The 25941-nt window shown below is 53.1% G+C and overlaps 1 protein-coding gene across 1 annotated transcript; it reads left to right on the top strand.

The window, feature by feature from the left end:
• Window positions 1-1901: 1901 nt before the first annotated feature.
• RPH3A (rabphilin 3A) lies at window positions 1902-25941 on the top strand. Its single transcript, XM_075718654.1, has 20 exons — window positions 1902-1978; window positions 2838-2852; window positions 3701-3844; window positions 12048-12177; window positions 12458-12544; window positions 13072-13237; window positions 13682-13717; window positions 16136-16288; window positions 17743-17835; window positions 17997-18056; window positions 18127-18330; window positions 19434-19513; window positions 19866-19940; window positions 21180-21289; window positions 21890-22016; window positions 22530-22586; window positions 22779-22930; window positions 24720-24801; window positions 25333-25429; window positions 25811-25941. The coding sequence occupies exons 1-20, from the start codon at window positions 1902-1904 to the stop codon at window positions 25939-25941; spliced, it is 2076 nt and encodes a 691-aa protein (XP_075574769.1).

The following is a 25941-nucleotide window of genomic DNA, read 5'->3' as shown; positions in this document are numbered from 1 at the left end:
GATTTCAGTGGGGTGGTTTTGCAAGCTCCCGTTTTCCATCCTTTCCTCGGGACAACCTCCCCACTGCTCCCGTTGGAGTTTTGCTGAGAGCTGGAGTGACTTTGTGCCCTGCAAAGGTGCATTTGCTGGGTTTGGGCTGAGCTCCAGTCCTGCTGGGACCCACTGGCAGCTCGGGGACGCTGGCTTCGGTGCTGGGACCAGGCGGGACGTGGGCTGAGCAGTCCCTTCCAGCCGGCAAGGAGTCTGAGACAGCCTCTTCCCAGGGCAGCAGGTTTGGGAGGATGAATGGTCCATGGGCTGGGAGCAGCCCTGGTGCCTGTGGGCTGGGTTTTGCAGAGGGGCTTGGGGTTTTATGGTTTGTGGGTTTTTTTTTGGTTTTGTTTTTGATGGTTTGTTTTTTTTTTTTTAGTTCTGCTGCAGGCAGGAGAAAGCAATTCAAATGCAGGTGCTGCGAGCAATGCAGGCGGGAGGCTGCTGCCATGGGGGGATCCCAGAGGGTACCCCGTGCCAGCTCCGCTTCAGCGCTCTGCAGGGGAGATGGATGGGGGGGAAAACCCACGGATGGGAAATAGTTGAGCTCACAAAAACTTCCCCCATCAGCAGGGAGTCCTGACGAAGGGGTGATTCATATCCTACTCGGTGTCTTGTGCTCTCATTAGTGCTGCAGTAAAACCAACCCCTTCGTGGATGGATTGCCTTTTTTATTTCCACCTTAATGACTGTAAAGGGAGGCTCGACCTGAGCTTCTCCCTTTGCAAGCAATATCGCACGGGTGATGCCATCCATGGACCCACAAGCTGCACTCTCTGCTCTTGGGGACCATCCCGAGACGGGTCCAGGTGTGACAGGGACTCACGGCGTAATCGTAGCATCCCCGGCACCCCACAGGCTGGGCAGGGGTGAGGGGCTGTGCAGGAGGATGGATCCTGCCCTGCCCTTGGCTAGGGGACACTGCTCTGCCTGGGGTGTTCGCCCTGGGTAAAAGCACGGATTTTCCCCTGGAAAACGATGGGACGGGTGGATCCATCCCTGTGCCGTGGGCGATGCTGGTCGGCATCAGCTTGGGCTTTGCTGTCCAGTCCCCGTCCCCATGCAGTGAGTAGGGGTGGTGGGTGGAGGGGAAAACAACCCCAGAAAGTGGGGATAAATAAGCGCTCAGGTTCTGAATTTTACATCAATTTGTTTTTTAATAAAACCTGTCAGTTTTGCTGAAAGGAGAAGGGTTTGGAGAGGTCCCTTTTTGATGAATCTTCTGGAGATGAGTAGACAGAACATCATCTTCGGGTCCTGTTGCCACATCCTCCTTCAGTGCCTCTCCAGGATTCATTTTGCAAAAATGTTTTGTTTAGTAAACAAAAATAAAAAAAGGAGGAGTTTTGTTCCAGAGGGAATGTGGTTTGGGGGAGGACAGCAAGATGTGCTGGATTTTAGGGGGAAAGTTTCCTAGTTTGTTGATTTTTCTCTGAAATGGAAACATCCTCTTCCCTCCCAGCTCTGAAGCCTCATAATTAATGTGAGGTCAGGTATCTCATTAATTACATCCGCACTGAGCGCGGCTGCGTTGCCCTCCTGGGAGGGTGGAGGTTGTAGGCTCCTGCGTCTCATGCATGATATCGAGCCAGCAACTAAAAAGACATTCCTGTTCCTCTCCCTGCTCCCACTCCTCTTAATGCCAAAAATAAAGCCCTGCCTGGAGTGACTTTGTGGTTTTTTTTTGTTTTGTTTTCTACAGCCTGGCTGAAAGCACCAAGTTACTTCCGTCGACATTGCTGCTACCTGAGAGCACGGGCAGACAAGCAAAGTGATTGACTTCGCGGGTGTGCCGAGTCGGCACTCGTTGGCAGAGCACCGGTGTGCCCAAACTTGCTCTGCGTGTCCCCGGGTCCCCTCGGCGGCCAGTGATGACCGACGCGGTGGTGGGCGGCAGCTCTGACCGGTGGATGTGCCCCAGCGACAGGACCATGTCTCTCCGGGCCAGGTGAGAGGAGGGGGCTGGGGTCACAGGGATGCTGCTGGTGCGGGAGGGAGGAGAGTCCCCGGGGGTGGGAGGCGATGCGGGTGCAGCTGCCCCGGTTCCACAGAACTAAAGAACTAAGGAATAGTCTGAGTTGGAAGGGATTTTTCAAGATTGTCTAGTCCAACCTCCCTGCCATGGGCAGGGACATCTTCCTCTAGGTCAGGTTGCTCAAAGCCCTGTCCAAACTGACCTTGAACACTTCCAATGGTGGGGCATCACAACTTCTCTGGGCAACCTGTTCCTGTATCTCACCACCCTCATTGTAAAAACTCTTTTCCTTATATCCAATCTAATTAAACCATCCTTCAGTTGAAAACCATTGCCCCTTGCCCTGTCACTGCCTCCTCTGGGGACGTTGGGAATTGGGTTTGCACCAGTTGGATGGGGACGTTTTGCTATGTTGCCTCCTAAACCCCTTGAGAAAGGGTGGTGGGACAGACCCAGGGGTGTTCATGCACCCCTGTGCCGACAAGGAGCCTTGTCTGTCTGTCCTGATACCCTCTGGTGCAGCCACCATGCAGGGTGATGCTGCATCCCGCCACATGGCAGGTCTTGTCCCGGCTGGATGGGCGGTGGCAGCACCCATGGATGGGTGCTGGTTTTGGGTGCCTGGACGATGCAGGGGCTGGGCAAAGCTCGTGTTTGGAGCTCACTGCTCTGCACAGCTTTGGAGGAGCAGCGGGGTTCCATGGGGAGGGACACACTGTCAGGACTGTCACCCCTGAGGTGGGGAGAGCGCTGGCTGCGCCCGGGCTGAGCTGGCCTTGTTCCTTCTCTCACCTAATCCTCCTTGTTCCCTCTCTTTCCCTGTGCCTCCCAGCAGTGAGAAGGAGCAGTAAGTATCTCGCTTGCTTTTTTTTGGCCTATTGCTCTTTACCTGCTACTCTAATGGTCTTGAGAGAACAGGAGAAACCTTGCCCTGGATGCAAGAAAAAAGCAATTAATTTGGGGAAGCGCTGCACAGGGTTTTAATGAATTTTAATGTTTAAGACCATGCGGGTCTGCTCAGCCCAGGGAGAGAAGACCCAGGAAAGGTCTTTAGATGAGCAGAAAAATGAGGCGAGGAGGGGTATTTGCTTTTTGTGTCCTTCATTAGCGTTGCCCCTCTGCCACCTGCTAATTTGCAGGGCTGAGTGGCAGATGTTACCGTGTCACCAGGTTAAAGCTGCCTGACGCCCAGGCTGTGCTTACTGTGCGAAAGGATCTTTGGAAATGATGTTAGGAGAGGAAAAACTTCCATGTTTGATGAAATGTACCCAAAAAAAGGCCCACTCCTGCAGCCATCGCGCTGATACCACAAGTACTGGCAAACCCAGTGTTACATGGCAGAGAGCAGGGTGCAAAATTAGCCACGTCAGTTGATGCTTAACATGGAAATAATGAGAGTATTTTTGAAAAGGAAATTGGTTTTCTCCATATGAAACAAGTGTTTCCATATAAACCACCCCTCCCACTCCGCCCAAAATGGAAATGAGAGCTTTCACCTGGTGGGCGGGGGCCGTTTGCAGGTTTCCTGCTAGAAGTGAGCTTGGAGGATGGGGAGGTATCGTACCCCTTCTTCCCTGGGCTGGGGAATTGGTGCCTGGCTGTCGGCCACACACGTGTGTGTTTGCACGCACACACGTGTGCATATACACACATGATCTGTGGACGAAGTCCTGCCCCCCCTCCCTCTCCCCGCAGGCTCCCCGCTGGCTGGGCAGCGCGGGGTGGCCAGCCCGACCGGCAGCGCAAGAGCGAGGAGCTGACGGATGAGGAGAAGGAGATCATCAACCGAGTCATTGCCCGGGCCGAGAAGATGGAGGAGATGGAGCAGGAGCGCATCGGGTAAGGTAGTGGTGGCACCGGCCCCGCCGCGCTGGCAGGACGGGAGGGACCCCGAGCCTTGCCGGTGCCATTGGGAAAAGCGCTCGCTTGGCTGCTTTCCTGGCCAGCAGCTACTGCACTGCAGTGTTTCTCCTGAAAGGGAGCCTGCGGGGGATCTTTTTGGGCTGGCGTTGGTCCTGGGCCAGGAGGAACCTGTAAGCAGGGGCGGGAGCCGCTTGGCGTGCTGCTGTGTTCTGGACCAGGAATTTATAGTCTCATCAATTACTTTTTTTTTTTTAGTCCAGAAGGGATCATTAATAACATCTCATTTTGGGGAGTGAAGCTGCTGCTGCTTCCCCAGTTCTGAGCCCGAGCACCTGTGAGCACGGGCAAAGCCATGGCTCACCGAAAGGTGTTTTGTCTTCTTTTGGGAACACAGAGGGATCCATCATGCCCTCCAGCTGCGTGTCCCAGCAGTTAATCCCTCCTGCCACCCAGAAATGAGCTGTATGTGAGGCTGAATAGGTCTGAGTGATGCCCACCCTCCGGGCTGGCCACGTGTTGGGACCAGCTCCTGGGGGGACTGGGGGTGCTGGTGCTGCCCCAACTGCATCCCACCAGGGGCACCCATGAGTGCTGCAGGCATCCCCGGTGCCGATGCACCTGGCGTGGAGCAGAGGGCAAGAGGTGCCCATGTTTGCTTTTATTCCATCTCTACTCTGCCTGGGCAAAGGTGCCAGGTGCAATAATGCTGGTAATTAGGTATTGACTTGCTGTGCTGGGGATGGTTTTCCAGAGGGGATCTCCATAATCCAATTTGTCAGGCATCATGCCTTTTTTCATTACAGAGGAACATTTTATTCTTGCTGAGCTTAAGCATCGCCTGTTTTGGGGTTTTTTTTTTTGGTTTTGGTTTCTTTTTTTTTCCCCCTTGCAGGGAAAATACTCAGGCCCAGGCAGGAACTGTGCTCTCCGCTGCCTCACAGAACATCAAAGCCCCTCTCGTAGCTCGGGGACAGCTTTGCTCAGCAACCAGGCGCGTGGCCCTGCAGGGCAGCTGCTTGGCGAGACGCAGAGAGGACCTGCCTGCGCCCGCAAAGCCTCGCGCCACAGCCGGAGCTTTAATCCATCACCCTGGCTGCTTTATAACCCTTAAATATTGAGTGTGCATTTGTGATGCAGGCACAGGGTGCTCCAGCTGCAGCACGCAGTCTTCCTAGGTGGCTGCAGCCCGTTGCCTCCTGAGTAGTGGATTTATTTACTCATTTTTAGAGATACTTTGTTAGGAGCAGGTCTGTGAACAGCTTAGGCGGGTATCGCCTCGACAGCGGCTGTTCATGCTGCCTGGGGCTCAGCGTGTGCCCCATGGATGTGTTGCTCCCCTGGGCTCAGCGTGGCTCCCCAGCTGGCATTGCCTCGCGTTACCACGTGCAATGCTTTCTTCTCTGGCTTTCTGGCAGAAACCAGGTGAAAGTAGCTATGAATGGTGGTGATTCATTCCCGAAAAGTGCTTACAAACAGCATTTCCCCAGCTTTGCACGTTTGCAGCCCAGTAAGAATTACTCTCAAATGTGATGCTCTTTGGATTATGCTTAAATCATCTGTAGCAGTGGGGGAGAGAGAGTCTGTTTTGCATTGTGCATTCCTGCAGCTGTTCGCAAACCTGCAGAAACTCTCCCTTTTGCCTTCGTTAGTCGAGTCGGAGGAGGTTTTCTCATCCTCATTCATGAAAAAGCCGGGCGGAGGACTTCGTGCTGTACTCGGAGTAGAGCAAGGGAAGGCTGGCGGATGTGCAGTCGCAGCTGATTTGCCTCCTCCGTGTAGGCGTAGCAGGAGCCTTGCCAACTCCTTTGTGTTTGTTGGCTTGCACAACAAGAGCTGTAGGATGTGCAGCTACAGAAATATGGGACAGCGTCTATATCAGTCTTGTACCGAATCACCCGTTCAGGAGCTGCTCGGACGTTATCCAGGATGGCTCCTTATATTATAATATAATCCATGTTTACCAGGCTGGCCTCCGGCAGGGATGCAGTAGTTGTGACAGTGTCCCTTGGTCAGACAGGCTGCTCTAGGGAGGTGCTCCTGGAAAGCCCGATTTTCTGAGATTTTCTGTTCCTGTAAGGGGAAAAAAAAGGAAAATCCATTAAACCCCTGGTTTTGGTTAATATAAGGAATAGCTTACATGAAGTGATGCGCCTTCCAAAGGGGGAACATGTGGTAAATACTTGGAGTTGTCTTAATAAGTGGATGCATTTGAGCTTTACATATAAGACTTGAGCAATCATGAAGTCTACAGCTGGGTGCTGGCTGCAGAAGAACCTCCTCATGCCTTGAAGTCCCTCCTGATTTAGTGCCATCCATCTCCTTCATCTCCTGCCCTCTCGTGTTCCCTCTCCTTTACCTGTCGTCCCGCGAGCCCCTTACCTTGGCCAGCCGGGACAGGGTGGGAACAAATCGATGCTGCTTGTTGAGAAGATGTTTGTGGAATCAGACTTTGCGTCAAACCCAGCTCAAATTAATCTAGCAAAAGAGTATTTTTAGCACCGGGGGTGGATGGAGGTCCGCGGGATATGTGATCTGGATGCTGATGAGGATTGTAGGACTCGGACACTTTGTGGGGTTTTTTTTTGTGTGGGTTTTTTTTTTCTTTTTCTGGGTCATTGTCTCGTAGCACAGAGAAGGATAATAGGAGCTGAAATAATCTTAAGCAGCAATACAGCAAGAGTGTGTTGGGCATGAATTGACGAAGGACTTTACAAGTGCCTGGGGATAATCCTTTGGGCCAGTTTAGGGGCACAGGGGCTGAAAGCTGGCAGACAAAGGGCTTGGAGGGCAACGTGGACCTGTGGCAGGGACGGATCCGTTCTTGTCTTTTCCTCCTCCCCACTTGGCCTGGCTTGTGCTCAGGGGGTTCCTGCGTCGGCTCTGTACTGTCTCCTGCTGTGATGCTCCAGTGGTGGTGGTGGTGATGCTCCAGCTGCTGTCCATGAGGAGCCTGTTCCTCCCAAGGGATGTGGGAGCACCTCCGGGCACTAATTAGCTCTGTTATGCACCTATAATTGGGTGCCATCAGTAACCCACCAAATCTGCTCTGCTGCCTAATGAGGTCCACTGTGCTCTTGGCATCGAAGAAATTATCTTAAACCATCCAAAGTTAGAAATTGCTGTTTCTGGAGAGCGCCTTGTGGCACGGAGCTGTTTCTCCCAGGGGTGACACGACACATTGCTCCTGGATCTGGCCGTACCCCTGCCTGGGTGCAGCTATTCCCTTCCTTCTGGTCCCCTCTAAAAGCATGATGGTTTGACTGTCTCCCCATGGGCCACAGCCCCTCACCTTTCCTCTGAGAGGACCAGCTATCAAGCAAGATTGCATTTTAATTTGGCTGCTTATTGCTGGGATGACACATGCATAATGCTGGAGCAGATGGATGAAGTCACAGGGGATTAAGTCATTAACCTCAGTGGCTAGCAGCAGAGATGCTCTCTGGGGACCACAGTCTTGTATTTTCTTCCTCATGTTCAGCCAACATAAAAATAAAAATAGGGGCCAGGAAGGGCAGGGGAGTTGCTGGAGGCAGACAGAAATGTCTCCTGAGATGCAATCTTCCAGAAGAGATGAGGTTAATTCATTCAGCTCACATGCTTCTTGAATTTTTGTGGCGTTTTGGTTTGGTGTGGGTTTTTTCCCCTCCCAAAAACCCCTCCTCTCTTATTTCTGAGACTGGGATGAACCTGCAAAAAACCAACCCTCCTGTAACACATCACAGGAGGCAGCAAGTACCTGGAGTGATGCACTAGCATGGAATGGGATACTTTGAAATGCACGAATCCCTCTGGCCTCCTTGGGCATCTTCCCTCCATAGTGAGGGCTCTCAGCGGAGGATGAGCTTTGAAAGTTGACCTGTAAAAGCTCAAAGGATGCTTTACCTTTAGTTACCTGTGCACTTGTAAGGGAAGAAAATTGCTTCTAATTTTTCATCCTGATTTTAATTATGTTTTCTTTAATCTGTAGCTTGGCTTCTTTTCTTGTCTCTCTTATACGATTGAAATTAGTCTTAATTTAATATTCAGCCCTTTAAGGCACATGATTTCCCCACAGAGGCAAGGCAGTGCTTAATTCTGGAGACACTTTGTGACCTCCTTTGTGTTTTACTTGAATTTTTTGGCTGAGTCCGTCCCTGCTGGTTCCTGCATGGGGCTGGGGAGCACCCAGCTCATGGTGCCCTGGATCAGGTCCTTCCTCGCAGGTCAGGTCCTTCTCCTGCCCCTGTACAGCAGTTCATTGTCTGCTGCATTAAATGTCCTCTCTGATGTGGTTTAAAAGCCATTAGGCATGTCTTTAGCTGTTCATTTCCGAAGAGTGGCAATGAATATTTAAACACAACAAACTCTTGCATGCCTGCCCCACTGTTAAGTCTTGTTTCCCCGAGATCATCAGCACTTAATGCCAGTGACTGTGCCTCTCTGGATTGCTCTGGTCCTAGCCAGTGCCGTAGCACTGTGGGTTTCTATCTTATCTAAGATTCAGTCCAGCCTGAGATGGTCCCTCAGCCCGGCAAGCAGCCTTCACCGCATCCCTGTGGGAGCCTCCACCTGCCTGAAATCACAGGCGATGTTTGCAGGTCTTCCTCCGAACACGAGCCCTTCTGCTGCCTGCGCCGGGCTGCTGGGTGTGGGCAGGAGGCAGCAGGGGAGGTCTCCCACCAGTCCTTCCTGCCCGGGGGCTGCTCACCTTTTTCTTCCAAACCATATTTATGGGGCCAGGCAGATACTATATTATCAGGGGACTGTTTTATTGCTGTTATCATCTCGGGTGCGTGTTATTTCAGATATAGTGTATTGCCTGGTTCTTATATCTTGCTCCCATCGGTGACTAATACGTATTTCTTTGGCAGATGACGGATGTTCTCCCTCTCCGCGGGGCTGTCTCCGGTAGTGGCGATGCTCCCGGGTGCTGGGCTTAGCCAGGTCCCTGCCACCAACTTCAATTACTCCTCTCTTGGTTTTTTTTTTTTTTCTGTGTTTTAACAATTTGAAGCATATTTTCTGCTCTTTGAAGGTAGTCTTACAGAGGCCAGAGAGATGGGCACTTTGAAGTGCTCATAACGGTAAGGAAGAAGTTGCTGTAGTCCTAGAGATGTGCAAGGGAGAGCGATGAATTGGGTGGCTTTCTTACGCGCAATAAAAGTGAGAAACAAATTATATCTAGGGGAGAGGGAGAGAAAAGCTTTTGGGAAGGCAGAAAGCTTGTTCCTGGCTGCTAGCTGGGCGTCCCTCTGGTTATCGGTTAGCAGTGGGCAAACAGCCTGTGCGTGGGGCTCCAGCGTGTGTGTAGGGTGGCACTGGATGAAGTTGAAGAGAAACCTGGGCTTTTTGCTCCCAGTTATCACCTTAATCGGGAGCTTCCCAGCCCATGGGTCTTGGTGCAGTACCCCCTTTCCCCAGTCCTGCTCTCTTTCTGCCAGGTTCATGCCAGGACTTAAATTTTAACTTTTTATACAGTCCTCCCATGGCAGAGTTTGAATTGGGGAGAAAAAAGCCCAGTTTCTCCAGCTTGAATGGATGTTTTAATTAGGCAAATGTGCTTCATTTGAAACTGGTGCCACAGGTGTGTGTACTGACTGCTGAAGCTCTTCCACTGGTTAAAAAAAAACTCTTAAGGAGCCACTTCTGGTAAATGAGAGACTGAGAAAGATTTTGCAGCTAAATAATGAATCTCTTGAAATGCAAAGGCTTTTTTTTTGTGTGTGTGTGTGCGCTTTGATTGTGCCATTTGTTCTAGTTTCTATAATAAGTTTGTTTGGGCTTGCAGATTTTCAACTGGAAGCTGCTTCTCTTGGAGCACAGCTCTTGCAGCACAGGGAGGGGAACTGCAGAAGATACGGGCTTGTACATGCGCTTCACTGCTAGGAAAACAAAGGTTTTGCCTAAAAAATGTTTTCCCTGTGCAGGTGGGAGCAGTGTGCTGTGCCAGAAGCTGGATGTTGTTGGTTATTTGCTGTTGGGGGCTCTACATGGGGACCCTGTATTGCATGTGGTGGGACGTGGGCTGGCAACAACTGTGGTGTGATTCATTTCATTTAAATAAGAAATGTTTGGGGAACAGCCAGTTTCCAGGTTTTAATTGGAATACTGCTCGTTGCTGGCTGGGTGTTTATGGAATGATGCAGCTCTCTTGAAATCACTGAGATCTCCCCTGGTTGCAGCAGGGTGTATCGGCTGCGGAGCTGGGGAAGGCACCAAGGGCGGATGATGGCTCTAGCAGCTGACTTACTCTGTAGGAAGAAATCACCTATGGGTCCATCTGCAAAGCAGTAAGCAGATGCTCAAGAGCCCGGATAGACAACCACGTCTCTCAGGAATAACGCTGGAGCCAGGGAGTTGGGCTAGCAGATAGCTTCCCCGTTAAGAACAAAGTGGAAAGGCATTAAAGCACCTCACTGCAGTCCGAGATGTTATTTTTCAACACAAACTGTTTTGTCCAGGAGACAAACTAGCTCAGGTTGACAACCAGAATTGCTGTATTTAGAAAGCCCGTAGTCATGTCACTGCCGAAACTTCAGGTGATGAAAATTGAAGGAACTTGCAAGCTTGCCCATCTGCTGTCTGGTGACGCCGTAGCTGTGAAAATAGTGATTTCTCCTGACTGCTGGCTCTGCTGGCTGCCTGGCCCCAGCCAGCTTTCCTGTCTCCTCGCTGGGAATGAGCTGCAGGTTCATAATAACCATCAGGAGGCACCTCCACATCATCAGCCGCCTGGGCCCTAAGCACGCTCGAACCCAGGGAGATCAGCCCCCTGCATGGGGAGGAGCGGGAAATTCTCTGGTGGGTTTTAGCACGGCCAACATCTTCCACCTAAATGAGATGTAATAATGTGGCTTTGGTCAGATAACGTATGCTTAGTTACGGAGCTGCGTCCCCCCTTTGGGCTTATCTCAGTGGCTGATGAAGTGCTTCGAGATGCTCCTGTGGGCTGCAGTGAGTCTCCAATAAGGCATTTTATCAACAGGCTGCATGTTCCATGATGCTTTATTTTTCCCCTCTTACTGCTATTCCTTTATCAAGCACCCATGTACAATAACACCGTTGCATTTCCACATGCAATCCACAGGATGCTGGCCATCCTGCGAGTGGCTGGAGACCAACCACAGAGGCACCTTATGTAGAGGGGAGCTTATGTATTGTTTATGAGCGATTGCAAGGTGCTGGCAGCCAAGCTGTCATAAATCTGAAGCTGTCATCAGACATGTGGGAAAATGTCTTTTAAGTGTCGGGTGTTTTTTATGGCACGCCATGTTAGCAGCTTTGTCAGATTTGGGTCAGGCTGCCGTGGGAGCGGATGGCAGCCCTGCAGGTGAGGGGGGCTGCTGCTCTCCCCGGTGGGCTCGGGTCTCCTCTTCCCTTTCTTCATTGCATCTCCTTCCTCGCTGAATGGCATGAATAATGCATCCTTTTTCCCTTCTAGTGCTATTTTTAGGGCCAGGATTCTGGGTTAACTGAGCGTACAACTTGCCGTCAGCTCTCGGGTGCTCAGCAGGCAGCTCGCTCCTGCTCTTGCTTTGCAAACTGCTTTTGCCAGTGCTGGGGTTTTTTTTCAGAAGTTGCTTAACTGTTGGCTTGGTTTTTTTTTTTTTACCTTTGCAGTAAACAGATATGTTTTTATAGCCTGTTCTCCAGTGGGCTTTTTGCATTTTACTCAAAGGGCTAAGAATTTCCATAAAGTAAATTATATGCAATTTTTTTCTTAGAAAATGAGAAAACTAATTAATTCATTCAGTCCTCCTGCCAGAGCCCGTCCAAGATCTCCTCTTGCAGCTCTTCCGCAGGCAGTCACTGGGACTGGGTTGAAAGGTTTCCATTTAGGGAAAAAGCTGCTTTACTGATGCCAAACCACTTTGTGCAAAGGTGCTGACTTGGATGGATTTTATGCACGTGTGTGTGTGTGTGGGAGCTGGGCCTGGTATCCGCTCTCTGGCAGTGTCAGTGAAAGTTAATAGTCATGCAATATAAAGCTATAGGGAAATATAATACTCTGATATGTCCCCTGGGATATGTCTTTTCCCCTGGTTGCATTCCCATAGCTGGAAGAGGAGAGGCTCTGCTGGAAGCTGCACCAGGAGAAGAAGCAGCTGGACCAAAGACAGCAGCTGCCCCTTGGGAGCGGGACCCCCGCATCCCGGCCGTGCGGTGCCTTTCCTGACAGCCCCTCTCCCCTTTCTGCCAGGCGACTCATGACCCGGCTGGAGGACATGCGCCGGAGCGTGCTGGGGGACGGGGTGAACCGCTGCATCCTCTGCGGGGAGCAGCTGGGGCCGCGGGGATCTGCCTGCGTTGTCTGCGAGGACTGCAAGAAGGTGAGTCCAAGACCCGCTGCCGGGTGCAGCCCTCTGGACCCACACGTCCATCCCCCGGTGCAAAAATGGGCACCTCGATCTTTCGGTGCATGTTTTGATTGCCCAGCATCCCTCCGTGTGTGGCAAAAGGGGACGTCCCCAGGGGTTTCTGCAATCTCCGATGTTTGTGCTGGGAGAGCTCTCATTAACCTCATGCTCCTGAGGGGTGGTGCTGGTGTGGTGGGACTTCTTGGTGGCCGCGGCGTCCCCGCTGCCACCTGGTGCTTTGCTTTCTCTGCAGAATGTCTGCACCAAGTGCGGGGTGCAGACCACCAACAGCCGGCCCCATGCCATCTGGCTCTGCAAGATCTGCAGCGAGCAGCGGGAGGTGAGCGTGGCAGCCTGGGTGCTTCCCCTGCCCTGGGTGTTCCTCGTGCTGGAGTTGGGACGTGGTCCCTGCCCTTGGTTTCACCCTGTGCACTGTCCCCACCCCAGACCTCCGAGACAGGACCAGCTCCAGCCTGGGGGATGCTCCCAGGGACTTTGAACCTGTCCCCCGTCACCATTAAACCTTGCCCAGCTACTTGAGTCTGGTTTTGATAGGATGATCTTGTTTTCTATATAAAATGCCTTTTTTTTTTTTTTTTTTCCTTTCAAAACCAAAGTTTTGGGGTTGAAGAGGCTGTCATGGCCAGAGGTCAGCTCCCTGCCACCTACAGTGTGCAAAAGCCAAAGAGTTAGTTAATTAGCAGGACGGGCTGTGGGGTCCCTATGGGGCAGGGGGATATGGGGGTGCACGTCCTCAGTGTTGCCTGCTGGAGGCAGACCCCAGTGATGCAGGGGGACAAAGGCTGCCAGGTCTGCACCCAGCATCCCCCCAGGACACAGGTGCCACCCCACTGCCTGCACCCCCAGGTGTGGAAGCGCTCCGGTGCCTGGTTCTTCAAGGGTTTGCCCAAGCAAGTGCTGCCCCAGCCGATGCCTGTCAGCAAGAACAAGGGACCCCAAGCCCCGAGCGAGCCCAGTCCATCGGAGCCACCTGCCCAGGACCCGAAATTCCCCTCCCGCGCACCCACCCGAGGTAGGTGACAGCGGGTGCTGACCCCCTCCCTCTGCAAGGGCAGGGGTCCAGCCAGCAAGGCGCTGGGTCTCCTCCCATCGTTTGCAAGGGTGAGCCCTAGCAAAAAGCATCCAGAGCAGTTGTGTAGCTGCTGCCTGTTTTCTAAAGGGTGCAGAAATAGCGCTGCTGCCCTCCCTGCCTCCTGAGGCTTTCTCCAGGCTGTCCAAGTCAGGATGGCCGGGTTTGCAGGGACATCCTCGAGCAAAGCAGCCCTGGGTGGGGATCTGGGACGCCCGGCTGGGGGTTCAGGCAGTGCCTGGGTATGAACATGGTAATGCAGAAGCCCAGAAAAAATAAGAATAAAAAAGGAAACCTGGGGAATGAGTGGCAGCACATCTCGGGTTGGCGTTGGTGGGGTGGGTGGGCTGCAGCTTCACCGCTTCTCGCTCTGTTTGTGCCCCCAAGGCCAGGCGGACGCCCCGGCCGAGCAGGACTCCGACGGTAAGCACTGGCATTCGCACCCTCCCCTGTGCTGCTGCCTTGGTGCCACCTGTGCCGAGCCCCCTCTCTCCCTCCCTCCTTTCCCTGTGGTATTTTCCTGTGGGAGGCAGCAGCGGCAGGACCTCTCCTTGCTGCTGCCACCCACCGCGTGGGGACCGAGTTATTCTGGGGCTTCCCCACCTACTGCACATGCCTGGGCTGAAACACTGCAATTTAGAGCGCTGAGCAAATTGCCTCCATAGGTGTCATTTCCTGATGCTGACTGACGGGTGTTTTTCTGGTTATTTAATGGCAGTCCTTAGAAAACCTCCTGTGGAAACTTTAGGAGGCTGGTGGGGGGCTTGTGCACGCCTGCAAGACACAGAGCAGCCGAGCTGCTCTGCTCTGGCCACGTCAGGTTTCCCCCACCGAAGCTCGTGGTGCCGGTGCCCTGCGCCTAGGCTTGTGCTGTGCACGGGTACCAGAGCAAGGTGAGGATGCAGTGCTCTGTTTTTCATAGTTATACCTTGCCCCCTCCAGCACTCGCAGCCCCTCAAGGCTCTGCCTGCATCGTTTAATGGTGATGCCAGCCAAGGGAGCTGCGTTAAGTGGCAGCAATCAGTGCCTCCTGCTTACAGGGGTGAAGCCCTGCTCCTCGCCAGTGCTCACCAATTTCTAACCTCATATAAGCCCTGCGCTGCTCTGGACCCACATCCCCTGGATGCTGCTGCCAGCACCGGCAGGAGCTGCGGTCGGGGCTCCCACTGCTCCCGGACTGGCTGTGCTGCTGGGAGCTAATTCTGAATAATAGACCCCATTTTCACAGTTTGGCATCGGGGTGCCGAGTGATGAGATTACGTGATCCCCCTCCAGCACCGGCTGCTCTCGGCTGGGAGCAGCCCAGTGGCTGCAAACCCTCCTCTTCCTCTCCCCTTCCTTGGCTGAGTGGAGGAGGTAGCGGGGGGCTGAGGGCACACGCAGCCTCCCCTCTGGAGCGTCCCCTCCGTCCCACCTTTCCTTTAGGCCAGGGTCTGTTGTGGCAGCAATAACCCAGCTGGCAGATGGCTGTCTGCGCAGGAGGTTTTGATGGCTGGTTCCCAGGGCCACGTTTAATTTCCCAGTTGCGGCTGCCTGGGGCTTCGCTCTGTGTTGGGTGGGCTGCGGGCAGGGCTGCGGGCAGGCAGCATCTCAGTGGGCAGGGTGGGTTGCACAGCCTTGTGCTGAGCTGTGCTCCCTCCACCCTGCAGCACTGCTTGCAATGGGGACGCATCCTGCGTGTCTGGGTAGAGGTGTTGGGGTGAGCTCCGGGCTGGGGTACCCATGGTGGGGGGTACATGGGCTGGGGTACCCAGGCTCAGTCACAACCCATGCTACAGCTCACAGTGCCGGTGGGGGCTCCAGTCTTTGTCTTCCCACGCAGCAGCAGTTGAGGAAACTACTTAATTAAGATTATTTAATCGCAATAGTAGCTGGTGCTGTTAAGCTTCCCAGCCCTATAACAGGCTGCTTTTATTAAGCCACCGGCTTGCCTGTGAGTTGGGGAGGGTTTGTCAGGCTCCACAGCTCCCTCCTGGTGATCAGCATGCTCATGACATGCCCATGATTTTCCTAAAGCTCCCTTGGAAAATTATTTATTGCATCGCTATTTCTGCACCATGGGGCTCCTGGCTGTGGATGCTCGTTTCCCCTTTTCCCTCCTCTTCAGCATTATGGCATTTTTACCCCCCTTCCTCTCCCCCACCTGCAATCTGTTGCGTTTCACTTTCTCCTTGTGCCCAGCGACCCTGAGAGCCAAGGATAAACATCCCATTTATGTCACAGCAAAAATTTATACCTGGCGTCTCCGGCACAAGCCAGGTGAGCGCCGAGACCTTTTCCATCACATCTGTGGGTTGCAATTTATCACCGCGAAGCGGTCTCGGCACCCTGGTGCGTGTGGCTGGGATTTATCTGCTGGGATGGCTGCTGCTGGGTGGATGGAAGTGAGAGGCAAAGGCAGCTGTCACCGTTGTCTCGCTAATAAATGGAAGATGATGAGCAAAAAGAAAATATGATCCCCCTGTCCCAGGGACCGTGGAGCTGTAATGGCATTAGGGGTTTGATGGGCACCGAGGACAGGCTGACGGATGCCTCTGGCCTCGTTTTTCCATGGAGCTCTCGTGTCTCCTGGTGTCCCCATGGTTTCCTGTGTCCTTTGGGTTTTCCTAAGCACTGTGTGCAGGTGTGACGGTGCAGAGCCCTCTTGCCGCCCCGCAGGTGCCGGATGGCTGGCAGTCCCCAGTGCTCTGGGGGTGATGCTGCAGCGGCCGTACCCATCCTCCTCCTCCTCCTGCTCATGCCCAGGCTGGGCATCACGCAAGCTGCTCTCAGGGCTGGCTTCAGGGATGGATGGGCGGTCGGTATGCAAACTCACTGCTGCCTTTATCGCTCTCCCCGCAGGCGGCGACGCGACGGCAGCTGCCCGAGGGAGCTACGTGGCGCCCGGCCGCAAGCTGGCCGAGGGCAGGCCGGGCCCGTGCGGCAGCGAGCACGCCGGTGGGGACGCTGACAGCCGCGACTACGCTGCCGAGAGCGGGGTCAGCAGGAGCCCTGGTGAGAGCCGCGCTTCTGTGCGCTTGTGCGCGCATCTGTGTGCTTGTGCGCGCTTCTGTACGCTTGTACACGCTTCTGCGTGCTTGGAAGGAGAAGGCTGAGGGGCACAAAGCCGGCAGCCACACGAGGGTCGTCTCCGCTCGGCATGCAGCACTAGGTGATGCTGAGGGATTTCACGTTGCAGAGCACCGGTGCCTGCTTCCTGCGCCGCTCGCCTGCTGTTTTACACTGCTCCGTGGGGTTTGCTGATGGGGATGTCTGGGGTGTTAGTGGGATCAAGGGGAGGTGTGGAGGGGGATCCCCGTCCCTTCCTCTGTGTGCAGGGAGGAGAGACAGGATCCTGCATGCTTCTCCCTGCAAAGGGGCATCTTATGGCCCATGGAAGGACATGAATTTGAAAAGATGCATGATGCGAGAGCTGTAAGTGAAGAGAGGGGCGGGCTCAGCGCTTACCAGGCTAATTTTAAGCAGAGATGAAATGAAACCAAGTTGAGACCCTAAGGAGAAGCATTTTTCATGCTGCCGTGCCACTGCCTCACTGCCGGCATGGGCACGTGCCCCACGAGGTGCTGCCGAAGGAGCAGGCATGGGCCAGCCCTGCCTGGGGGAGCCCGTGCTTCGCTGGGGGGGCGTGGCTGGGGATGCCGTCTCTTGTTTCATGAAAATTTGATGTGCTCCAAGCTATTGTAAATGGCTGTTGTACAAATGGGTGGCTGACAGCGTTCGGCAGGGCCTGAATCCTCCCCATGTGCCTCCAGAAGGGGAAAGGCGCTTGTAGAGACCACTTTTCATCTAGGAGCTGAGCTTGCAAATTTAATTGGAGACGCTAAAAATGTCTGGAAAATATCCAAATCCTCTTTAGTTCCTCGAGGAAGAAAGGAATATTCAATGGCAGGATAGTCAGGTAATAGCTGGAGAGGGGCGTTCAGGGCTGCCTGGGCTCCTGCCATGGGGAGCTGGTGTTTTAATTTCTTTGGGTGGATAACCAGGGAGGGTGCACCCGTGCCCCTTGGCTGTCTCGGGGGATGCTGTGCAGCAGTGGTCCTGGGGCTTTGCTGCCGGTCAGGCATGCAGGGGGACAGGGGTGTGATGGGCATCGCAGGGATGCTCCCGGGTTTGTTCGTTTTCCAGCACCCGGCCGCCCTCCACGTCCATCCTCCTTGTTCCACCTCTCCTGCATCTCCCTCTTTCGCAGGCGGGTCGGCGCAGCACTGGGTCCCCCGAGTGAAACGCTCCCTGCTCCAGCCTGGGCTGCACCCACTCCCCGCAGCGCTGACCCCAAAAGCGTGCGGGGCTGAGCCATTATCTCGGCCACCTCCATCCATTGCCCAACTCTTCTCTCAGCTGCCTCTGGCTGCCCTTCCCCAGCCGATTCCAGCTGTAACCCCCTCCTCAACACAGGCAAAGCCCCTGGAGCCCAAAATGCCGTTGCTGATTCTCCCCTTTCCTTGCAGGCGTGAAGCGGACCAACTCCCTGCAAGCCCCACGGCCGCCTCCGCCAGCGGCTGCTGGCCCTGCTCCTGGTCCCAGTCCAGCAGCACCCCCAGGTAGGACGTGATGGGGATGCGGCCAAGATGCTCGGTCCCTGGGGGGGACACCCCGATGCCCTGCCATGGGCAGGGACCCCTCTGCTTGGGATGGTGCCAGTGCTGGGGTGGGAGAGGGGATGGAGGGCATTGCCCCCCAGTAATGCTGCATCTGTCCCCAGCGCCACTAGCAGTGGGAAGACTGGGTCCCGGGGCAGCTGGCCGGTTCCCAGAGAGACAAGGTAAAATTCGGCTGCCTGCAAGGGGCTGGGGGGCAGAATGCGCTGGGGGCTAATGGGGTCCCTCCTGCAGTGAGCCCACCCCTGGGACCCCCAGAGCCAGCCCGCGCCGCTGCCAGGGAGGAGCGAGGAGGGGGCTACACCGTGCCCCCCGGCAGAGAGGAGAGGCCAGCCCGGCAGCCCCCCGCCATCCCACCAGTGCCTGCTGCCCCGCTGCGGCAGCCGCCCCAGGAGGAAGAGGAGGAGGATGCCAACAGCTATGACTCTGATGAAGGCAGTATGTACCTGGGGCGCCTGGCCAGTGGGGAGGGAACGGTTTCTTCGGGAAACCCGGAATTTTGAGGAGGTGGTTGCTGCGGGACTGTGACTTGCACCATAAGGTCATGGATCTGTGGCGGAGAGAGTCCTTGGGGAACGCTGCTTCCCTGCGGGGTTCAGAGCCAGGGCAGGGTCTTGCAGGCTGTCCTTGCTCAGTCAGTTCAGCACAGCTCGTGGGATCTTCAGTCGGTTTTGCACCAAATTACTGAGCTCTGATGCGTGATGGTTTAGGCTCTGTGCTCACACAACCTTCCCATTTCTGAATTCAAGTCCTGAAGGCGGCTGCCTCTTTCCATCAGAGCATCCTTTGCTGCAAGCAATGCCACTGGACCCGTCTGTAGGAAAAGCTTGGCGGCTTCAGTACCTTTACACCATGAGATCTTGGGGTTCAGTCATTTGCCCCCCTAACGAGGGAGTTTGCTGCATGAGGGTGAGCATCTGTGGCAGGGCATTGCTTCGTCTGTCCAGCCTGTTCCCACCCAGGGTGGGATGAGCTGCTCCGGGCCAGGAGCCGGTGCAGAAATTGTGCTCGGATAGGAGCAGGTGGACCCAGCTGAGGTTCTGTGCTAACTCTTCATCCCTGTGATCTTTTCTTGGTGAGCATGTGAAGACAAGCATGAGCTGGTTTCCAAGTCAAAACAGGGGCCAAACACCGAGCCCCAAGCCTTGGGAGGAGATGCTGACTGCCCGAGCTGAAACACCTTCTCAGGGTGGTCCTGGGTTGGCATTGCCACCCCGAGTTGTGCCCACAGAAGGGTTTGTACCATTACATCCTCCTTTGCCTGGTGAATATTAAAATCAGCTCAAAAGCCCCAAGTTGCCCTCCTTGAACCCTGGGCAGTTCCAGCTTTGTAAAGCTTTGATGAGCAGAGCTCGCGAACCTGGCTGGATTTGTGTGTGGCAGTCTGGCCGATGCTGGCGCAGACCCACGTACTTTAAATGGCTTTACATTTGAACCGCAAATCTTTCTAATTATTACTAACCAGGGCTGATTAAGCAGTTATTGGCTGGGGTTTTAATGAGGTCCTATTTCCAACTCCTCTCTTCCCACTCCACTGTCAGCTACACTGGGAGCGCTGGAGTTCAGCCTGCTCTACGACCAGGAGAACAGCTCCCTGCACTGCACCCTCATCAAGGCCAAAGTAAGTGGTCCCCTTTTTCCCCCTTCTTTCACCGATTTAAGTCCATCTGGCTCCCAGCTCCCCCGGTGCAATGGGCTGGGAGCAGCGTGGCTGCTGGCAGAGGCTGCTCCCCTGGGAGACCCAGGCCAGCCCCGCTGGCACTGCTCTCCTGGCTGGGAAGGAGAGGTCTGTGGGGCTTTTCCTCGAGTGGGTCCGATGTTTCAGCACACTGCGGCACCCACGCCTGCTCGGGGCAGAGGACAAGGCCGTTGGCTTGCTGAATGCGTTTTGCCTTTATGGAGTTGCTTCGTGGGTAGCTTTTTCTCTTCCCTGGATCTGCTTCATACACCGTGTTTTCTTTATTATCTTTTAGGGCTTAAAACCAATGGACTCAAATGGCCTGGCGGATCCCTATGTCAAACTGCACCTCTTGCCTGGCGCCAGCAAGGTGAGGCTTTGCCTGGTTTGGGTGTGTTTTGGGCAGAGGTTTCTCAAAGCCCCCTCAGGTCCCTACCTTGCCTCAGACCTCCTCCCCTTGATGTCACCACGCAGTCGCTCACTGCTGCTATTTTAGCTGGGAGGTATCTCTGAAAAGCGATGATGCTTGCAGATGTTCTCCCATACCCGAGGAACAGCTCATCCTGCAGAGAGGGATCTGCTTAGGGATGGAGGGGAGCTCCAGAGCAGGTGACACTGTTAATGCATCACAAAACATCTGACAAAAAATCTGATTATTACTGGAGTTTGAACAATCCGTTTGCTTTGAAGCTGCAGCATGTTCTCATTAGAGCTGTGAAGAAATAACCATTGAGTAAACTCTGACTCCCCCTCTCCCTGCCCCCCCATCAAAGAAAGCCCTGGAAATCTCACTCCCCAGCCCAGCTAAGCTGATCTTGGTGGGGAAACCTTTGAGGAAGGGATGACCACTGCTGGCCCAGTGCCCAAGGGGTGCTGGCTCCTTGCTCAGGGGCTGCAAAGCTCCTTCCTGCAGCAATTTTGGTCAGAGGAACTAAGTGTAAAACAAGGGGAAAAAATGATAATAAACCCATTGGATTGATATTTACAGGTTTACTTTATGTGCAGGGACTTTCTGGTCTTGCACAGAGTAGATCAAGGTGTTGTAATCTTGGGAATTGCTTTGATTTCTATTGCTCTCTTGTTTGCTGATCTTTCTTTTAATTTTTTATTTCACACGTGTGTTTGTGAAAGACACAATGAAAAAGTGACAGAGCTCCTTGTTTCCCAAGCTGTCATCTCCTTTAGACCACAAGAACTGTTACCCAAGGCCCGCACAGCCTGCCTTGTGCAACTTTTTCTTGTACAAATGTCCTTGAGTGAGTAGACCCCAGATAGTTTTTCTTTTTAAAAAAAAAAAAAGCTGGATGGTGAAGGCTGCCCTGGCCACTGTAGGTGACAGAGTCCCCGGTGCTTGCATAAAGGTCCACCTTGTCTGGTCAGAAATGCTCACCTGGAGTTGATGGCTCACCGCTGCGACAGCCTCAGCAGGCAGCAGTGATGTCCTGCAGAGTCCTCCGTGCTCCAGTCAAACCACCTCTTGTGAGCCAGAGGTGATGGAGCATCTAATTTACACTCCTCTGCCAGGAGCCTAAATTTAGGCTGGGAGGAGTTCAGGGGTGTAATGATGCTGTGGTGGTTTTTTTGTTTTGTTTTGTTTTTTATGCCATAGTCAAATAAGCTGAGGACAAAGACACTGCGCAACACCCGTAACCCCGTGTGGAACGAGACCCTGGTGTACCATGGCATCACAGATGAGGACATGCAAAGGAAAACCCTCAGGCAAGCAGAGGAGCTGGGGTATCCCGTGGGATGGTGGGATGGGGACCATGGGTCTCCTTGCACGGAGCATAACAAGTCAGCCTTCCTCAGGAGGGCACTGGCAGCGAAGTGCAGCTGTTGACAGAGCACCTGGAAATGCAGAGTTTTTGGTCAAAACCAACATGCTTCACATGAACATGCTGATTTTGATGGTCCTTTTCAAAAAAAGAAAGGAAGGCATTTTGACCATTGTTTAATATTAAATTATTGGCATTACTATTATTCTTATCAACATAGAGATTTTTGTATTGCGTACCTGTGCATGATTTGACAGTGTCCCAGCAAAATGTTTAGATGTCTCCAAAAACGTTTGACATTTCCTTCCTGCCTTTTGACTTCTTGCCCTATCACAGAGCACATATTAAAAATGTTGATTTTTCTGGAAAAACAGAAGTTCTGTTTTCTGACTGCTTTTGGTCAGAGGAGAGCCAGATGGATGGAGGCTTCAAGGGCACTTTGCTTTGTGCACCCTCAAGTAGTGCCCTTGCAGGAGTGGTTTTGTGCTCCAGAGTCAGGTACTGCTCCAGTCTGGTTGATGTTCACCTTTCCTGTTCCCTTCAGGATATCCGTGTGTGATGAAGACAAATTTGGCCACAATGAGTTTATTGGAGAAACTAGAGTTTCCTTGAAAAAACTCAAAGCCAATCAGAAAAAGAACTTCAACATCTGCTTGGAGAGAGTAATACCAGTGAGTTCCTGTGAAATTTCTTCCTGCTGTTATTAATGTTGAGATTGCTAACAAATGGCATGTGAGGGAGCTAATGGTGAGCTTAGAGCTGGAACCAGCCAAGAGCAGTAGGTGCCTGACTTCACTGGTGTTGGATTCCCAGCTGTATCTGGGCTGATGTGACACGTCAAGGCCAGGAGATAAGAGCGTGGTAGGAATCCAGGGGAAGTGACTCCAGGGATCTCCCTGGTGGCTGCAGATCTGCTGGCCTCGCCAGCCTATGCTGATGTATGTCACTGTGGAGGAGAGGGCAGTTTGCTCGTTCCCTGAGCTCTGCTTCCTGGTGCTGTGGGTGAGGTGCTGAGTCTGCTGAGGTGGAGTGTGATGGAGCCCATGAACATACCTGAGCACCTTTCCACTCCTGAGGCCAGCAAAAGAGCTGGGCTGGGCTCCCGGGGGTGTTTTTGCCGTAGAAGGGTGCCTCTCCCAGCTGCGGTCACTCAGCAGTCTCTCTTTTTCCCTTCCTCATTCAAGATGAAGCGTGCTGGAACGACCGGCTCAGCCCGTGGGATGGCACTGTATGAAGAGGAGGTAAGAGTCCTTGGAGGACAACATGCTCCATGTATGATTTACCCATCATCTCTTGTGTACAAGCTCCTTTCCTCCCAACCCTTCATGGGTATACAAGGTTCCCCTGTATCCATCTTGTCTCATCTGCTCTGCAGTTGACCATCTTCCTCACTCAGCCCCCGTGTCCTCATCTCTGGTTGCTTCCTCTTGCAGGTAGATCGTGGCGGGGATGTGGAGGAGCGTGGGAAGATCCTCGTGTCCCTCATGTACAGCACCCAGCAGGGCGGCTTGATTGTCGGCATCGTACGCTGTGTGCATTTAGCGGCCATGGACGCCAACGGATACTCAGACCCTTTTGTTAAACTGTAAGTGGGAGCTGGGGGTGGCTTAGTGTGGTAACGCGTGGTCGTGGAGCCACCCGCTGTCCTTGGGCAGTAGCTGATGCTCTGAGAGCTCCTTCCAAAACACTGGAGAAAGGAGAGCATTTGCCAAGCACCTTGAGACCTCATGCAGGACTGAGCTGCCCACCAGCGATTCCTGTGCAAGGTGGTAAAGCTCTGCTTGAGTGCCCCTGCCGCGGCTGAAGCTAGGTGAGACCGACCAAGCCCTTAAGTCTATCTGCTTCCCATAGGTTCCCAAATGCACAGACCCAACAGCCACCCTGTAGGTGCAGAGCTGGGGGACAAGAGAGGTCCTTCTCCCTGGCTTTGACCCACCATGCCTGCAGGGTGGAGGGGGCTTGATGTCCCTCTGTGCATGATGAGGAGCATGTGCCCCGCTTGCTTCCCCATAAGCCCACATGCTGGTTGTAGCTGGGAGCCCAGGGATCACCCTGCCATGCCTGTCCCTGTCCCGTGCCATCTCTCCACTGCAAGCAAATCAGTTTAATTAACGCAGACAGTGGTGTTTGCGGTTCGTGCCAGCGATGTGTCGCTGCTACAGGGAGTGGGTCTCCTCAAGCGGCAGTGCACCCGTCAGCGCTCCTAGCTGCGGAGGCAGGTGATGGGGGAGCGGTACTTGTCAAGAGACTCCTGCAAACACAGGGGAATAAGATTGTTTTAACTCTAACCTCATAAACTGCGACACGGAGAGGACCCTGCAGTCATTCCTGGTTGTGATTGTGACTGCAGATGGGGTTTTGTTGCTGTTTTCTCTTTGCCTTCAGAAAGAGCTCTATTCTCCCTAAAAATCATTCAATAACTCTCATGTTGAACATTTTGCACATCTTTTAGTAGCTGAGTGGAACAGAGTAGTTTTCCTCCTCAATCTCTCTCTTATTTTTTGTATTTTCCATTCCCACAAACAGAAGATGGTGGCTTTCCATTTTTTAAATCAACTTCCAACACAGATCTAATTAATGCCAACTCTACAATTCTGGGTCTGCAGCCAGGCTGCAAAGCCTAAGCCCTGATTTTTCCCACATTCTCCAAGTGAACCTACCTTGGCTGAGTATACTAGTCTGTGTGGTATTAAACACTAACGGGCTATTTTTATCTCCCCCCGCCCTCCCCTCCATATTTCTCCCCATCTCTGTATGCGTTTACACATTCTTGGCTGGGTTTTCCAGTGGCCAGGCTCAGTGACCTCGTCTGCTGTTGACCAGCCTGGCTGCTTGTTTTCCATATTCCCTGACCATTTCAGCTGCTCCCCACTGTCAGCCTCATCAGGTTCCTCCCCAGCAAAATGCAGAGCTCACCAGCTTTTGCTTCGTAAAACACCTATGACCATTTATTTTAGCATGGCTTGGGGAAAAAAATGACTTGGGATCAATGCATGGTTTGGAAGGACATTGAGAGTGCACGTGCAGGCTTGTGGCTTTCTGGTGTCTGAATGTCACTCAGCTGCTCTGAGCAAGAGATGCTCCCCCAGAAAGGTTTCTGCTGAGCTCAGTGCTCTGCACAAAGCAGGTCTTTATGGCTTCCCATGTCTCATCTGGCAATCCAGGAAAAAAAAAAAAAAAGAGTATTCAGGATTTTACTCATTTTACATTTATTTTAGATAATTTTAGAAGGTGGGAAGGGAGACTGGCTAACCTATTTCTTTGCCTTAAATATCTTCAGTTGCTTTTTTTCTAGCCCAAAACCTCACTTTTTAAGCTTATAAGCTCACATTTTTCTCGCACTTGAGTTTTGAGCTGTTTTCTGTTGCCCCCAGTTGGCTGAAACCTGACATGGGAAAAAAGGCCAAGCACAAGACACAGATTAAGAAGAAAACATTGAATCCTGAGTTTAATGAGGTAAGGACAGATCTAATTTTTATATTACTAAATCAACTTAGCCAATTACTATGTTGTGCGGAGGAGGTGGAAGACAAACTCCCTGAGGTTCGGTTCCTCACTCAGCCTCCTTTCCCCTTTCTGCACCCAGGAATATTTTAGGAATGACTTTGCCACGGGAGATCTCACCAGCTCACTGCCAGGCAGCACACGCCGAAACCTCCCTGCTGCCGACTCCGTGTCACCCTAGACAGGGGGTGTGGGTGGGATGAGCATCCCAGGGGGGGTCCCACAGCTGGTGCTGCCTGCAAAGTGCTCACTTAGATACAAGGGGTGAACTCAGCTTATGGGTTTGTGCAGTATGTGCTGATCCTGGGAGGAGACGTGCTGCAGGGAAGGGGCATTTGCTCTTCATTAGTGTATTTTAAATATCCTCTCATTGCATTTTGAATTCAGGCTGTACAGAGAGATCATTTGTAATTCCTTAACTGCAGTTTTCTGGGTGTATTTTCCTGGGACGCTTGGGGTAACATGGGTGTTCTCCTTCTGCAGGAGTTCTTCTATGATATAAAACACAGTGATCTGGCCAAGAAGTCACTGGACATTTCTGTCTGGGATTATGACATCGGAAAATCGAATGATTACATTGGTAAGCTGCAAGTCTCTGTGCTCTGGGGTGCGGTTTTGATGCCCAGTATAGTGCTTGCTGTACGGGAGGGATGCGTAGGTCGCCTGTCCTGTGAGGAACCCCAGGCTGAGCTTTGAGGTAGGACCATGCAGGTTGGTTGGGCGCTTGTATCAGGCCATCAAATGGCTGATCCAGCATTGGACCCACTGCACTGCCCCGTCTCCAGCATCCCATGGGGTCTCCTGTGCAGGCAGAGCATCTCTAGTTGTTTCCATGAGATTTTAAATCCAGGAGGTGGAAAGAAATGCTTGCAAATGTGGGGTCTGTCCCCCATGGAAGTGATTTACTGGAACATCAGCATCATCTTTGAATGTGATGTCTCTTCTTCTCCCTTTCTTCCAGGTGGCTGTCAGCTTGGCATTACGGCTAAGGGGGAGCGCTTGAAACACTGGTATGAATGTTTGAAGAACAAGGACAAGAAGATTGAACGCTGGCACACCCTCCAAAATGAGAACCACATTGCCAGTGATTAA

This window comes from Pelecanus crispus, chromosome 11 (genome assembly GCF_030463565.1).
Source record: "Pelecanus crispus isolate bPelCri1 chromosome 11, bPelCri1.pri, whole genome shotgun sequence".
NCBI lineage: Eukaryota > Metazoa > Chordata > Aves > Pelecaniformes > Pelecanidae > Pelecanus > Pelecanus crispus.
The sequence above is the reverse complement of the archived record's forward strand: the minus strand, read 5'-3'. Positions and strand labels throughout refer to the sequence as shown.

Bases quoted from the DNA above. Each gene is read 5' to 3' on its own strand.
- RPH3A (XM_075718654.1), top strand. From the start codon at position 1,902: ATGACCGACGCGGTGGTGGGCGGCAGCTCTGACCGGTGGATGTGCCCC. The intron at 21,290-21,889 runs GCAAGCAGAGGA...TGTTCCCTTCAG, and splicing joins ATGCAAAGGAAAACCCTCAG to GATATCCGTGTGTGATGAAG. The intron at 25,430-25,810 runs GTAAGCTGCAAG...CCTTTCTTCCAG, and splicing joins AAAATCGAATGATTACATTG to GTGGCTGTCAGCTTGGCATT.